General features: G+C 37.9%; 1 protein-coding gene across 3 annotated transcripts in view; it reads right to left on the bottom strand.

Moving 5' to 3' along the window:
• LOC121189347 (neurexin-1a) overlaps positions 1–16,806 on the bottom strand; it is a 233,719-nt gene extending 216,913 nt beyond the window's left edge. For all 3 annotated transcript variants that reach the window (XM_041049375.1, XM_041049376.1, XM_041049374.1), the window contains exons 1-2: positions 16,095–16,806; positions 891–908 (exon numbers count right to left, since the gene is read on the bottom strand). In XM_041049375.1, the coding sequence (XP_040905309.1) occupies positions 891–908; positions 16,095–16,806 (730 nt within the window). The remainder of the gene's footprint in view (positions 1–890; positions 909–16,094) is intronic.
• Positions 16,807–17,180: the final 374 nt, after the last annotated feature.

Genomic DNA, 17,180 nt, shown 5'->3' with positions numbered 1-17,180 from the left:
TGTCACTTTTCAGAACAATATACTTACCGTCAAGACATTTCCCATATTCAACCAGATAAAAATTTCAAAACTGATTTAGGAACCTAGCATTTCACATAACAAGAGCTTATGATTGCAGTTACCATGAATACACAACAAGGAAAAAGGCAGTGCAGCAAGTAAAACTAAAGATTTAGTGTATTTAAATTAAACATTGGGCACTTGTTGAAATAATCAGTTTGACATTTGAAATCATTTTATTAATACTGATTGAAGGAATCACTCTATATTGTTCTGTTTTACAGTAACTATGACTGGTCCGGGTCTGTATCAATGTTGCTCTCAGAGTCCAAACCCCTGCTGTTCTAAGCACTTAATTTACACCTGAGATAAAAGCATTTCTAGTTGGTAGCTTAGAAAACCAGCAGTGCTCTGAGGCTACTTGATCGGTCATTCAGAAGTACTCTGAGGCTACACCAAGTACTGCTGAGCAGCAACAGTGAAAACACTAATTCCAACCTTACCCTTCGAAACTACATGAAAATCAACACCAAAAAAATTATCACAGTGAGCTGTGAATTGTCTTCACACATTATATGTGAACATGACATAGATACCTTTGTAAATACCAGAGAAACCATTAATTAGTCATTTAAAAAAAAAGCTTAACTGCTTGGCTGTGACAGTTATAGCATTTTTGGAAAATTAACTACATGCCCAGTCTTGAAGAAAAAAAAAAAAGCAACAATAAAAACCTGATTAATCAGACTTACCACTCCAGTAATATCAATACCATCATCGAGTATAAAACATTGGCTTAAATTTATTTGAGGAGCTTCAGCCATGACAATGTGTAGGCATACAGATATTACAGCAAGAATGGAATCCAACAATCACAGTAATATACCCACCTTCAGTAAAGCTGTCTTCTGGAAGCACGGACAGGCAAAGAGAAAGAGAGGAAGACATTCATTAAGCAGCATGCAGACTAGTACTGGCCATTGCATGTCGTAACCATGCAAGGCGTTAAACATCACATGCAAGTGAACTATTGTAACCGCTGCAGAAGAAAGGCTGATTTACGCATAAGCTTTTATTTTGATGTCCCCCTTTTTGGTTACACACTGACCTGGAATACAGGACAGGGCTATGATTGAATGAGCTTTTCTAAATGTTTGATATAGGCTAACCTTGAAGAATTAAATTCTTTCAAACAAGTCTGTGTTGGGAGCAGATAAAAAAAAAAAAAAAAAAAAAAAAAAAAAAACTGGCATCACCATTAAATGTTTTACAAACCAGTATTGATCATGAGGCATGAAAGGGTGAGGGGATGAACAGCACATCTTGAGGCTTGAGGCCGGTTCATCCTGTTGTGTTAGGCTTATTTATTGGACTTTTTTTTAAAACATGATTGACTGAAACTGTGGTATTCAGTTCAGCAGACTCAAAGGAATCTGTGTGCAGTTCTATTATGATTAATATTATTTTCCTTAAAAGAAAAGCTGCTGTACACCACATGTCATGAAATGCACTGCGAGAGAAAATAACCTAAATAAATAGAGTTGGCTGTGGTAAAGCAATGCCTCTAAGGTTTCAGAACAGGCAGCGGGGTCTCGTGTTACTAGAACTCCATTCAGGTGATTTGGTCATAGTACTGAAAGAAATGACCAGTGAGGACATACTGGAAATGCAAAAGGAGATTGCCTACCAAATGAAATAGCCCTAACATTAATTTTGGCAATCAAAGTGAGGTTTGTGGAGGTGAGAGAACTGCCATGTAAAATCATCTGTTACTCTAATAAAGGAGACCAGTGAAGTTGGTAAAGTAATGGCAAACAGGTGAGGTAATCATGCTACCGTGGGAAAATAAATTGGTTTGACAAAATGATGTGACTGGAAACATGCAAAATCAATGAAATGTGTGTGTAAGAGCCCACAGACTGCCTATAAAAAGAACAAAAAAAATGGTCAGTCAACAGTTCTATTAATTATTAAGTGCTTATGATTTGTCAAGAGACAAATTATATTCAAATAGTTTGAAATCATAATAGCAGAAATACAAAAAAAAGGTATAAAAAGGAAAACTGAATTTGATGACATTACATTATTATTATTTTCTCAACAAGACAATCATGAACTGGAATCAAGCATGCAATGTCTAATCTATATTTATACAACAAAAAAAATGGTCCTGTCAATCCAGTTACTGTAACCATGCAGCCAGAAATCCCAATTTCCACTTCAAAATAAACTCCTACCTCTTTAAAATGGTTTCTTGCCCAGATTCAAGCGATTTTTTGACCCAAAACTTACCATCACCACAGGTTCCCCTTCCAAATCAGACACCATGCACAAACACCAATCCAAATCATCATTTTGTGAACAAATCACAGGACAATTAAACAGTTCACTGCTCCAGTTAATGTCATATGAACAATTTAGTTCAATCTTAAGCAAAATTTGTTTTACATACATTTTATGAATTGTTAACGTGGAGTACTATCAATTGAAATAGTGCCACATTTATCCAAGCTCTGATTTAAAATAGAAATTATTTTTTGTGCAGTTTTTATGTATTAAGTGGATTGTATTTCCTCATTTCTAATAGTGAGAAGACCACAATAAATGAGATTCTATTGTGACAGAAACTAAAAAGTGCACTTTGTTCACAAAACGTTAGCTTGATGATGAGAAGCTTGCTGCTGAAAAAGCATTCTGACAAAAGCAGGCATGAAGCTGGCAGTTGCAAAGTGACCACATGAGAAGAGAAAAGTAAAAGAATCAAGACCATTTGCTGACGTCAAGACCCCAAAGACTGATGTTGACTTTGCCATTTTAACACTATAACTAATAATTTCTCCTGCTGCATTTGACTTCAGCAGGTGGCCTTTAAAAGAGAACACTTTTGATGGTTTGCTATAGATTGTGTACAAAGTTATTGTGCAATTAACACTGTACTTTAGTGATTCCCTTCCTCTAATTATTGGTGATCAAATCCAAATTAAAATCAGGTTTAGAGGTGCAATGATTAATTTATCCTATTACTTAAATACAGATTGAGAGGCATGCAGCATACAGTATCATGGTATTAAATCTGATCTCAGCACTTGATCTTCACACTAAGAGAGATTTACTCACAATTTACACCCCAGCAGGGGAGAAAAAGACATAATTACGAACAGCAAGTTTCTAATTGTGATACATAGGAAAATGCAATATACAGAGGGAGTTCAGAGAATTTGATTGGATGAAGAATTATTCTACAAAAATTTAACCTAATTGTGTCTAGTAATTCTTTTGAATCAAACTTCAGCAATCTTTACTGGCCTCAACAGATGAGGTTTCATTTGGTAGTGTTCTGAAGAAAAGAAGCTTTCCTCTAACAGCAGTATCACCTGACAGAGACCATTAAAACAAGCCCCCTATCACACACATACACACATATACGCACGCACACACACATACTTTCTTTCACAAATGTACCCAGCTGGTTACATCCTAATCCAGAGACGAAAATCCATTTAATCCCCTTGACAAAGTGATCCCAGTGCTATTGTGCTGGTAACACTACACCAAAATGCACTCAACTGTCTATCAGACGATCTGCATCTCTGATGGTCTTGTGCTGTTGATCATGCACATGGTGTATGGCTCATGGAAAATAATTACATTACTATTCATGTTAATGCCTAACTGAATGAAACATCTGCTGTGTGACAAAAAAGAAAGAAAGAAAAAAAAAGAAAATCAAGGATGGTATCTTTAAATCGATTTTCTTTTCTGTTGGATTTGCCTCCTGCAGATATGATTCTGACACCTCAGTATAACCTTGACCCTCTGACTGTGAGCTCAGAGCTGTGACAACTGATCCGAAGTGATAGTCAGTAGAGAGCCAAACTAGCCGCGCTCAATCCACTATTATACACTGCACTGGCGACAGTCAGCCAGCTCGACAAAGTGTCATTAAGACATCCATGTCTGTCCTGCAGTGTGTCTGAATGAAGCTGGCTGAGGAGACATGGCGAGAGCAGGGAGGGTTGTGGGTGATGCTACGTTTCATATAAAGGAACATGTGTCACATTCACTAGACACAACATCCAGATATGGATATAATTCATTTTTCTCTGCCATTTGACAATTTTAGAACATCCTACCTCCCTAAATCAACCTTTTGTCATCTACTCTTAAAGTCACCATATCTGCAGTGCCGTTTTTTTCCGTCTCTGTTATTGCCTTGTTTCAGCTGGATTTACAGTATTCATTCCAAATTCATGGCATGTTTATTACAAGCACTCCCTTCATGTGAAGGAGCTTAAAGGTGATATACCTCAAAATGAAATGGTTACTGCCCTTGAACCGATTCAATTCTCCTCTGAACGGAAACTGTTTGAGGTCAAAATTAATGCAAATGACACTGAACAAAATTTACGGAGGCAAACGTGATAGACATATTTGTTCCAGCCCAATTTCTTTTCCTATTGCTTTTTGTCTCAGAATCTTGAAGCGTTGTCCTTTCAGATGATGTAGATTAAATAAAGATTCAACTGCATGCCATCACAAATAATCCAACAACCACCCTCCATTCAGCCTGTACTCACACAAAGACAGCATCTATATCTTGTTTTTTTCCCCCTAAATTCTTCACTGAAATACTACATGTAATCGTAGCTGCCTCACATTAATTACTTTCAGTAAAAATGATTTTTGCAGCATGTTCTAAGAAAACCTAATTGTGTGTGTAATGTTGCAGCTCTTGAACAAATGGCCCCATTCTCTCTTCGAAAGTTGTGTATTTAAAAAAATGAAAATCTGAAAGTTCGACTTTATCTTAAACTTTTAAAAAAGAAGTTTGACACAAAAAAAAAAGTATGTGTTTTCATGTTCTGCACCCGTAATGGGCCTTTTCATGCAGTCATTAATCAGGGAACTCTAGCTTCATGTTTTGTTTCTCACAATATTATGCCTCTTTGGTAGACTGGTCAGTTACGACATGAGAGAATCACTTAAATAGGGGCATGCTGTATAATATATAAAACATATTACTGGTGTAATTAAATGAAAACAACTGACACTTCCTAATGAAAGCAGTTCACTTCCATTTTAAATAGCCTCAAACTGAAGCAGTTTATCATGCCAGCATTGCTTTGAAGAAGTGGGTCAGCTACCACTAAGTTTCATTGTGGAAAATCTGAAACCCAGAGCATTGCCTTGGTGAAAATTCCATGTGAATATGCCTTTTAAGATGCTGCAGAGGACTTTGCAGGTTGACAGCTGCAAATGACAGTGAGAGGACTGCAAATGTTGAAGTAACATTATGCAATGTGACGTCTGTAAACTGCACAAAACACGCTCATAGTCCAGAACTACACTGCTGTTAATGGGACAAGTTTGCACTTCATAAAATTAGTGAGGCACCCTTTTAAAATTATTTGTGCAATACAAAAGCGCATTGTCCACATTGTTTCCTCTGACAAAAACACATACAGCTCACTCTACCTAAAATCTCTTTAAAATGTATTGGATAAAATAAGAGCTCTTGTTTAACTTTTCCTTTTCCTGCAGTGTTATTAATCAGTGGGTGCTAATGTCACCATCATACATGCAATAACAAAGAAGAACAAAAGGCAGTGAATCCATTGCCAGCCCATTAGACAGTTGCAGAATTGAAAAATACGAGCCGGAAGGCTGCTCTAAAATCCCTTGTCGCAGAGGCGCTTTAAGGGAAAATGTAAAAGCCTCACAGCAAAGGTCAGAGCTACCAGAGGATCGATTTGTTGTTAAATTACAATTTGCACCAAATCAAGAGTAATGAATATAAGTGAGGGCTCATCTCTTAGTAGCACAGCCCAAACCTAATGCATCTATCTAGCAACGGAGTGTTAGTGGCATTACACAGCTCACCATCTCCGTCATTATCCTCCTCAAGCAACAGAAAGAGAGGAGAGAGAGGAAACGGGTTGAGTGACCAGCCACTCTCATGGAAATTGATAGCTCCCACACCTGTAGCTACACTGCACAATTTCTAAGCTCAACACATGTACACTACATGTTTTCCTATCACTTTTTAGTGAGATCAGCCCACTGACACTGGATTCCTCAAAATGGGACAGAGTCGATAGCAGAGTTCTACCTAAGTTCCTGCTAAGTTAGTATTATCTACTTCTTGGCAGTTTTTGGGATGTGGAGACTGTAGATGTTTTTGGTCTGTCTGAATCCTGTTCGCAGACTTATTAAAGCAACAGTTTAACATTTTGTTAAATATTCTTATTTGCTTTCTGGGGGAGAAGATTGAAACCACCGTCTGTCTCTAAGGCTACAGCCAACTGATACAGGGGCAAATAGAGATCCTGGCTCTGTCTTAAGGCTAACGAACCCCACCTATCAGTATGGTATAGTAGTTGGTGTTTTTACAAATTTTGTATTCACTAATTTCTGAGCTTTACAGGTGTTGTTAGACAGAATGTGTTACCTTGAGACAGAGCCAGGCTAGCTGTTTAGGGAGAGGTAATCATTTTCTCATCAAACTCTCCGCCAAAAACTGAATGAACGTATTTCCCAAAATGTCAAACAATTTTGTTTTTTTGGGACAATGGTGGTCACACAGACACTTTATATTTTAAAAATATGCTTAAAAATAGATGTTTTAATTTTACTAATTAAATATACTCAAACAGTCTTAGTGTTAGTGATTTAATTAATCTTATTATGCAGCTACTCTGAGGTTCTCGAGACAGATGGTGTGTGGACAGTGTATTCTAATCCAGATATTTCCAAAGAGACAGACCAAACAGAGAGGATTGTGGGAGCAGATGTGCTGAAGACCTCTCCATTCTTTTACATCTTGTGGGTTAGAATGATCCAACAGGATAATCAGACCAGCTTATACAGTAGTTCTAATAACCTTAATCCCAGGATTGACGATATCTGCGATAGTATTACAGATGTGGAGTAAATCTTTTTTGCGATGCAGAGTCTGTTAAACACTTGAGTATTCGAACTTGCAGAGGAATTAGGAAATCAATGTAAACTGCAAGTTTGTAAGTATGGGCTCAGCTTATTTGTTACTTGTATTAAAGATCTCACAGCTTCATGTTTGAGCAATATACACAATGTTCACCAAGCACCTTCTCTTGCTAAATATGCTCAGCAGTTGCTTAAGGAAACTGTAGTTGTGGCTCCCACTGCTGACGTGTGACAAATCCCTATCTGAAGAGCGGCTCTTCAGCTCAAGTAAGAAAAAAAAAGTATTAATAAAGCACACTGAGCGTTAAATACAGCTAAGCTCTGTTAACATTAAACTACATCCTTTTCCATTATAAATGACAAACAAGACAGAACTGTAAAAAAAAAAAGGTCTGGTGAAAAAACAACCAATGATTTGTGATAGAAAAATATGCAACAAGTGTTTTAATCATCTTATAACATCACAATCTATAGTAAGGGCAGAGATATGGATGTTGCAAGAGGGAGAAGTCTCATACTTCTACTTTAGGTAGAAAACCTCTCAAAATGTGACACATACCCTACACTACACTGTAGTCAAGTAAGGTTTATTTGTACTGTTACAGTCACAAAGGGCTTCAAAGTCACAAAAACTGTTCCTGAAAACTGATTTGTCTTCGCTCTATCATTAGCACGACAGCTTTCAAATTATGGCAGTGCACTTTTGACTTGTTTTTAGTATTTCAGACAACTTTCATGAAGGATGACACCCAACCAGCAGCATCAAAGGCAAGTTATGTTCAAAGTGAAAATATCATCTACAGGCTGGAATTTAAAGAAGCAATTTTTTTTTCTTGCCTCTAAACAGCTTTGTTCTGTGTCAGTTTAGAAGAGATCAAACCATTCCGATAGCACAGAAAAGCAAAAACGAAAACAAACAATGAAGAGAAATTATTTTAATGCCATAATTTCACCAGATCCATGTATACACGACAAATTCATGGCAGTGGTTGAGAGATAACGGCATTCAATCAATGAATTATGCATCTTATGATATACTGTAAGCTCCGTATATCATCTTAGCATGCCCCCATAAAAAACATACTGTATAGCCCAGTTTAAGACGAGTGTATGTGTGTGTGTGCGCGCCATTGATGTTCGGATGTGTTTATTTGGGCTGTGGGACGAATCCCGTTAAAGGAGGAGTTTGGTGTCAAAGAATTTCACAAACACCCTTTGACAGTCGGGAGCAGTTGTATTTAAACAAGGCAAAAATCCTCCGGGAAAATCCCTCTAATCTTTTGATCCCAATAGGCTATCTGTCTTTGGACTCAGAGACAGCAGTATACTGTTAATCTGCTTTTGTCTGAATGAAGCTGCAGGAGGCTTCGAGACAGAGTGACACTTACAGAGATACAGTAAGGTCACATGGTTTGTGCTCATACAATGACAGACATGCCTGAAAGGGAACGCTCGTTCAAATTAAGAATTTATCTTCCTCTACAGCACGACTCAAAGCAGTTTATTTCGTCTATGTAAATGTGAGGAAAGCCACTGAGTACTTAAAACCACGTGATCAAAAATTGTGTATGCCATTCACATGCAGCCATCCACATTGTAGGATATTTCTGAGAAGAACAACTGATTCAGACATTCCTGAGGTGCGATGACTTCCTGGCTACCCCCCAAAAAAGTCCACCCCTCCTTTAAACACAAAGAACTATTTCCCTGACCAGATACCAAACAATGACTAGTGTTTACATTTAATGGCAATCAAAGCCCTCTTGGAGGATGAAGGAGATGGGACCAGATTAACAAGTGGCCTCTCTAGCACCTGCTATGACCATTGTTTAACCTCTAGAACTGCTCCTTCAATCTACATGCAACTTTATACAGAAAAGCAGAGTACTGGATTCTTAAAGATGGGATTAAAAGAAAAGGGAATCCAACTTTACTTTTGCGTTGGATCGATGCAGAGGTAACGCAATTGGCCTGCGTCATTACACCACCAAAACGCAAGTTGGCAGTGGGGTTTCCATGCCACTTCTTTGTGTACTTAAAACAATGGTGACAGATCATGTTGGAGCTGGAGCTAACAAATGTCGAACAACTTTAACTGCAATTACTGCAGCACAAAAGAGAACAGACGCCAAAGGACCCAAACGTCAAACAACCATGGAACCCTTTGAGACGGAAGAAGGGCAAATTTACTATTTTTCTGACCACAAAGACATGCTACAAAGTGGATCAATCGCAGTTGTTGGGGTATGCATCGTTTCAATGTGTTGTTACATTACGTCAGGCTACGGTGTAGGGAACATGGTTACGCCATACCCAAGCCATTAATTCTAAGCAGAAGTATAAACTGGCCTTCAGACCAACAGAACCAAGTAGGGAACTGTCCTATCATAATGTCTGTCTGAACACATAATTACACAGCCATACATTCTTCAACCTAGGCTGTTTACCCTCTTCACTATTATTTATATTTATTATAGTCCCTTTACATATCCTTTAATTCTACGCTGCCTGTTTTAAGTTAAACCAGCTACCGATTTTAATGTTGTGGCTGATCAGTGTATTTCCTACTACAGTCATCTTTGGGGAGTTAACAGGACTTGGACTGATATTTGTCAGAGACACAGCTTCAGGTGAATGCTAATGTATGCTCCGTGTTTGCTGGATGAGTAAATATGCTACTGTTTGCTATATTTGCATTAACAGTTTCTAATAACATATCAATGTTGTGTTTGCAGCTTGTTGTACTGCCCCCAAGTGACCAAAAATTACTAACTGCTGCTGTGACATGGAAGAAAGACTGCTCCACCAGCTGAATCTGGATTAGCAAAGTTGCAAAATGAGCAAAATGTATATTAGGACTGCAGTAACAGCCACAAGAATTACTTGTTAGCACTTTTTAACACAAAAAATCTTCACTAGTCTGGTCTAGCCATATAGTTAAGATTCACCAGACAAGACGCTGGTCCAGCTAGTATTCTAAGAGATAACTATCTGACTAATGAAAATATAGGGTGTACACTACTGTGAAAAAAAACCTCTCAGCCCATTACCAGTATTCAATTTGCATTATGACATTTCACGCCTCTTATTCCTCCTCCATATACCAAGTGGTGTTAGAACAGGTAGCGAGTCATGGTTGTGACAGATACTGCAAAACACCACCTCTAATGTAATCAAGGGGTTGCCAAAGCCATCACGTTTCAAATTCTGCTGGCAGAACATTTTTACTAGGCAGTCTCATTGCCACTGATTAAAAATCAATTCGTCTAAAGCAGGCCCAGTCAAGGAAGCAGTGTAATGACAAACACAAAAAGAACCAATGGCAGATACAAATAGATACATCAGAAAACTGCATGTTTTTGCATAACAGGTACTTCTAAAATTCACTAGGTAAACACTAGTCACCTTGAGCTATTTTTCAGAAGTTGAACACAAATTAGTGACACTGGAAGATAAGGGTCAAACTACTAGCTGTGGGAAAAGATTCAGGAAAGGTTCCTGAATATGAAAAACTTGTGTTGCACTATTCCTCCCCTAATGTAGCAGGCACAAATCTGTTGTTGTTCTGCTAAGTTAATTAAAATTTTCACATAAGCAAGCTAGCTGATGATAATGATTCAAATGTGAAAATAGGTGTGACATAATTTCACTGACAGTCATTCTTGGTACCATGTCATCATGCACTAGCAGCTTAATCAAGAGGTTTAGGTTATCTGACTGCCTGTCCTACAATGAGTGATGCTGGTTTCAGGGATTTCTAACTATATCTTTACAAGGACCTAGAAGCTACGCTCTCAGCTAAAATCATAAAATTAAAGTGCAGTGCAATCACAGTTATTTACTGTATGCAGTCAGTGTGAGTTATCCTCTGAATTACATAATGCACAAAATGAAAAATAACATGCTGTACAGTCTTAGTTGTGGTCTGCCCTACTTTTTTTTTTTTTATTTTTTTATTTTACCTGGACTGATTTATGTTTGGCTAATGTACAATGAAATAAACAACATCATTCCATTTTATCAGGATAAAATATGGAGCTATGCAATGCGTCTATGTTATTTCTCTAATGAGAAACAAGAGGACAGATTCTGGGAACTTACTGACCATAGAACAGTGCATTTAAATAATTGTTTTAACCGATCAAAGGGATTTATGTGTGTGTGTGTGTGTGTGTGTGTGTGTGTGTGAGATCATGCAGTGTGCAAGCTTGTGGTTGGACAGGGCCGAGTTGACAGGTCTGGTGGCAAATCCTGTAATCCTTTCATCTGATCAAAGTAACACAACAGCTTTTAAATTATTTAATGGAAAGGTACATTCTAAACCTCAATGTACTTTACCGTTGAATCAGTGTATGGGCATTAGGTAAACGTGTTACTATGCCTCTACAGTTTTTATAATATTTTTTTTTCACTGCTGAATATTCTGATTCTGACTGTGATAAGACCATTTATTTGAGAATACTCCGGGCTACAACACTGGCTTTAATGACTATTTTAAATTGTTGTCTGATAAAAATTCATGCACAGACATTTGCAGTAGTTGTTTTTGTTGCTTGCCTCCTCCATTCAGCTCAGAGTTGTGAAAAAGCGAGCAGCAATACCACATTATGGGGTGGGAGAAAAAAATCCATGTACTTGCTGCAATACTGAATTAGTTGGCAAAGGTACAATTTGGTGGATGCTTTCATCCAAAGTGACTTAAAGTACCATGAGTTCATACAATTTCAGCACGAATGGCTCCCTTGGGAATTGAATCTCTATGTCTTGCAATGTTAGTGCCATGCTAAAATGAGCTATAAAGAGCTACCAGACTTTCTTCACTGCAGGTAGTATTACTACATTTTATATGGTCAGTGTCAAATACAGTGTTGATAAAGACCCGACTGACAGAAACATAAAATATAGTTGATGTAAAGAGTTCAGCATGGACCAACCGTCTAATAGTGGTTAATCTCAAACAAATGGAAGGTGTCAAGAAATCTCATTGTCAACTCAGCTAGTTACACTTAGAGGCAAGGAAAGCAGGTTTGCTCTTTGCTCTCTTGACACAAACAGAAGGATGTGATACAGCAAGGCCAAACATTCCCATTTTTGCATTTGAACTGATCACTCTCCATTCTTTATGTTTTAAAGAATATTTTGGCATTTTCAAGAGCCCTTCGTGTTTTACACATCTTTTGTGCATTTCTAGTCCTATCTGGCTACATGTAGCTAGATTTAAAGCTGCACAAATCAATATATATTTTTTTTTCTATTAAGAATGGATCAAATGACAGTGTAATGTGAGAGGGCCCACTCATAGGACAAACCCACAGACAGTTAACACCTGAATCTGCAGCCCCCTCAGCTCTCTGGGACTTTAGCGTCTTTCAGTTCATTGGTTTTGGTTTTACAGCCTGCAGTTTTCATGTTTTTGTTCAGTCTCAGCTTTCATCCCCAACAATTCCAACAGCAGCAGGAAGCTATTTCCTGTGAAAACGTGATGAAACCACTATACACCCAGCATCAAATGGTGGACAAAGTTAGTGACTATCTGGTGAACAGTGTGACGAATTTAGCAGCTAAAAAGCTATAAGTCCCCTAAGGAGTTGGTGGAGACCAAACCAGAGTGGATATTGGACTTATTTTGGTTGGGAGGCCAGAAACATTAGCTGTTTTAATGTTAATGTCACTCCGTGTCTGCTGAAAATTAGGCAACAATTTACTAACATGTTTTCCGAAACAACTTTGTATATAGCATAGCACACTGCCTCTCAATACTCCTTCTTGTATGTTTTGCGTAATTCCATCAAACAGAGCAGGAGCATGACTGTGAGAGGGGTTTCCGTCCCACACTGTGCTTTGTGGCTGGCTGGGATGACAGCAGAAGACAGCTCTACTGACAGATTCCTTGTTTGTCTTTGAGGCTCCTGTTGTGTAATCTAGTGGATCTAATGATTTGCATTTAATAACCTATAGTTTTCCATGGCTTTACATAGTAATTCAGGCAAGATATAAATACATATCCATATAAAAAAAAAGTGAGCAGATGTAAAATGGTGAATCTAGATGTTCAGGTTGAGGTTGTTTTTCTTCCCACCATCTTGAAACTTGCAAAATGAGCTCTCAATTCAGGACACCTCCTAAATCTGGAAAAAGAGACTGCTTTGTCACTGTCACTGCAGCGCAGCTAAAATTAGGATGAACACTGTAATATTCAGGGTTTCAAATCTAAGTTTTTTGTCTTTATAGTTGGGTTTTTGTAAAGATAAGTACATGCTTACTTTATTTGTGAATTTGCGAGTATCCTGAGATTTATTTACGAGAACAGGTTTAGGACTGTGTCCACATAAAGCTAGTCCATGAGTCCCTTATATGTGAATATGCTCTATGGGAACTGATTATACCTTATTTTCAAGACTATTACACATCTCTTCACTATCGCCATGGTAGATTCACTACATGGACCTCTAAGTGCTCATCCCTCATGCAACAATATCTTTAACATAATTCATCTGAATGCCATAGTAATATAACCAATTAGTTATTTCATTGCTGTAAAACTATTAAGTACCCACCCTGGTGTGAAGATTTTCCTAAGGAAACACACAGAAAGAAATGTATATACAGTATGAAAGCACCAATCATCATTTTCAAGGCATTATTTAATTTAGAACCACCCATAAACACAACCCTGAACACTGGAATATTTAAATTAACTTGATAAGTGGACAGCTTCCTAATCTAATGTGTTTATGCCATTATAGTATCAAAGGGGTTTAATTACCTCCGCCAAGGAGGTTATGTTTTCACCCATGTCTGTTTGTTGCTTTGTTTGTTTGTTTATTTGTCAACAGGATTATGCAAAAGGCACTGAACCGATTTGCACCACATTGGTGGAGTAATGGGGCTTGGACCAGGGAAAAACCCATGAAATATTGGTGCAAATGTGGTTAAAGGGCTTGATCAAGGAATTTTTATCACTTTACTCAACATTGTGTTTTTCAGGAAATAATATATGTATCTGTATGTAAAGGAGTCTGTACAGTTTGGTGCAGATCGGATCTGGTGGAAGAAAATGCCAAATCTGCATTACACAGAGAATTTTTACTTACTTACTATGTTTTATGACAAATACATCATTTATGTTACCAAACTACTACTAAACATTTCCCCTTTCATTTTTCTATCATAAGAGCTAGACAGACATGTGTAGGATTGTTTGGCCTTGGAGGAGGTGTGTGCTCAACTGACTGCCATTCTAGTTATTTGTATGTTTCCTATTTATTAACTGAACCCAGTATTTTGTTTAAACATATTTAATGATATGTGTTTATAATTGTTCTAAAATTATTTCACAGCTTATGTATTTAACATCTCTCTTTAGCAAACCTTTTGTCTGTTAAAATCCTGTTCCAGTATTACTGGGTGACAGGTAGGATCATGAATAGGCACAGTTTATAAAGCTAGTTTGCTTTGTCTTATATTTTTAGACGACTAATAGTCAACTTATCTCAAGCAGGTAATAATTGATTACATTGAAATGTAAATTTACAGTCATATCCAGCATCTTACACAGCGAGTTAGTGCAATAAATAAGGGCAACATCACAGTAAACATGTGATTATAGAATGCAGAGAGTCTGCACTCTCACAACAGAACAAGAAAGAGAACTATAATGTCATTTACGTGATATGTCCAAGTATATTTACTGCCACAGTTAATTTTCGATCTAGATTTATTGAGAGTGCTTGGATGCAGTGTGGCAATACAGCCTGCTATTTCTCACTGATGTGGAGTAGTTTAAATACACAAAGACTTAATGCTGCCCAACACTGAAATCCTGTTAGTGAACTACAGCAACAATCATTCATTGTGTCAGTCCATGAGGTTGGTAAAAGAGCCTATGTTCCCCCTTGAAAACAAAGCCTGAATAGAACAGAAAATAAAAAATAGCTTACACAGTATGTAGAGGACATTTTAATTAGTTGTGTTTCATATTTGCCTCAATAACTAATGGCAATCAGATGGGAATATCTTATGCTGCAGCAGTATGTTATCCAACCATGCCCTAATGAGCTTATTGTTAATAAAAGATTTATGTGCTTGAATAAAGATATTTAAGTTTATGAAATGAAATGTAAATTAGATATGGCTAACGTTAGACTACAGTACATCTAAAAATTAGCCTTTAAGTCCATCTGTATTTGAATAAACTTGAAAAATAAATTATATTAAAAAAAGAAGAACATATAAACAATCACACCCCTCCCCCATCATCAACACTCGGCCTGAGCAACAAACCCGCTCCTCCCCACCACAGCAGTGAGCTGCCAACCTGTGGGAAGCTCTGCATTGAATACCCTGAATACTGATACATTTTCAATACAAGCAATACTGAGAATGAGAACCAAAAGGGATCTTGATATCATGATCACAATATTGGGCCACGACAGAGTGATACATTCTTGCTACCTCAAAGAACCCTGTGTTCTCTTTGTGTATTGATTGAGTGGGGCTCTAGCTGTTTTATTCTCCTGCATTACACTGCTGACTTTTTCTGTTAGAATTATGAAATCATTTAGGCCCACAGCTTTGAGGGAAATTCTGGCTAAATCATGCTACGGATACATTTTGTTTTGTACATTTTTGTTTCTAGAAAATGATAAAGACAGATAATTCTCACCCAGTAAATACTTTGGGTGTCTTCTGTTGCAAACTATGCCAATCTATCGGATGCTTTTTTGTATTGTCTGAAGTCGATGACATCATACATGTTTACTCCGTCTGACTTTGAGACGATTACTCCTTCTATTGTATTTGAGGTAAGCCATTGGAGATGATGTTTCATAGGTCAACCAATCCCTATGGACGTGTTTGATAAGAATGGAAGACACCTTAGGGGATGGAGAATACCTGCATGTTTTGCTAATGAGGCCTTGCAGGAGATTCACTCATTACAAACACCTGTATTACAGATCAATGGGACACATTGTAAGCCTAACACAAACATATGGCTTTAGCCACGTAGAGGAAGGGAATGCATTACTTTAGGACTGATGGTAATTATAATAGGGTACTTGAATTTGTAAATTCAGTCCATGATGTCTGAAAAGGCTGCAGAGAACATGTTGTACCAACTGTATGATCTAAACTTAATCCAGTTGTCTTACCTTCACTGCAGTCCTTTCCTTGAAAGCCCGTCTGAGAGCAGTCACAAGTTGGTTCATTGTTAATTAAACTGCAGACTCCTCCATTTAAGCACATGTTGGCTGTACCGCAGAGGTCCTTCAAAACTCCTTCACTGTTGATCATTACAGCCTCCGTGTTGTTGACCTTTATGTCTGTTATCCATCCACTGAAAGGCAGCTGATCCTTGACTGCAGCTGATGTCAGTCGCAACGCCACAGATCGTAATTCCGGTGGTATTCCACCAACAAACAAATGGCTGAAAACAGTCATATCCCGTCTTTTTGACTTCACCTCGACCCACTTTATCTCATTGTCCACCATTAGGGTTGTGTTCTTAAAGTTTCTCCTTATTGTGACTGCGTGCCATTGGCTGTCATTGACTGCCGTGTCAGATATGACGGTTGCAGGCTCGGCACAGAAGATCGAGAAGCGAAGGCTGAGCTTACCATTCAGTATGAGAAGTTCTAAAAAGTCACAAAATCCCTCATCGTCGAAGTAAACGAGCAGCCCGTGGGAACTCTTCGTTTTCATATTGAAGCTCATTTCACTTTCGCAACATGCGTTCCACACTGGAAATCTAGCCCACTGTCCCTCAGCACCTGTGAATTCTAGGCAAGTGCCTATTTCTACAAAGCAGCAAATGAGAAGCCCAACCCATATGATATGGGCACCATGTGGCTTTTGTAAAACCATTGTGCGATCACAAATTCTGTGTAGGTGGACAGGGACTTACAGGGCTGAATTTACTTACAATAACCTTTGCTTAAGCAGAATATATGTTGAGCTGACTGTGAGAGAGTAGACTCGCATATAACTGACTGTCTACATGGATAAACAAGTTTGAACTGATGCATTTTAAGACAAACGATTAAATGCAATAATATATTTGCATAGGAATAGGCTTGGCCAACACTTATTTCCTAGAGCAAATACCATTACCTCACACTGTCCAGGCCACTGGCCAAACCGCTCACTGTTCACGCCAAAATAGTTTGAACTGTTTAAAGGTCCTCTCTGCCATGGCTATTTAGAGCAAAGTGACAAGGATTCAAATATCCATTGGGCAC

Source organism: Toxotes jaculatrix, chromosome 11 (assembly GCF_017976425.1).
Source record: "Toxotes jaculatrix isolate fToxJac2 chromosome 11, fToxJac2.pri, whole genome shotgun sequence".
Lineage (NCBI taxonomy): Eukaryota > Metazoa > Chordata > Actinopteri > Toxotidae > Toxotes > Toxotes jaculatrix.
Note: the sequence above shows the minus strand (reverse complement) of the source record. Positions and strands in the feature narration are given on the sequence as shown.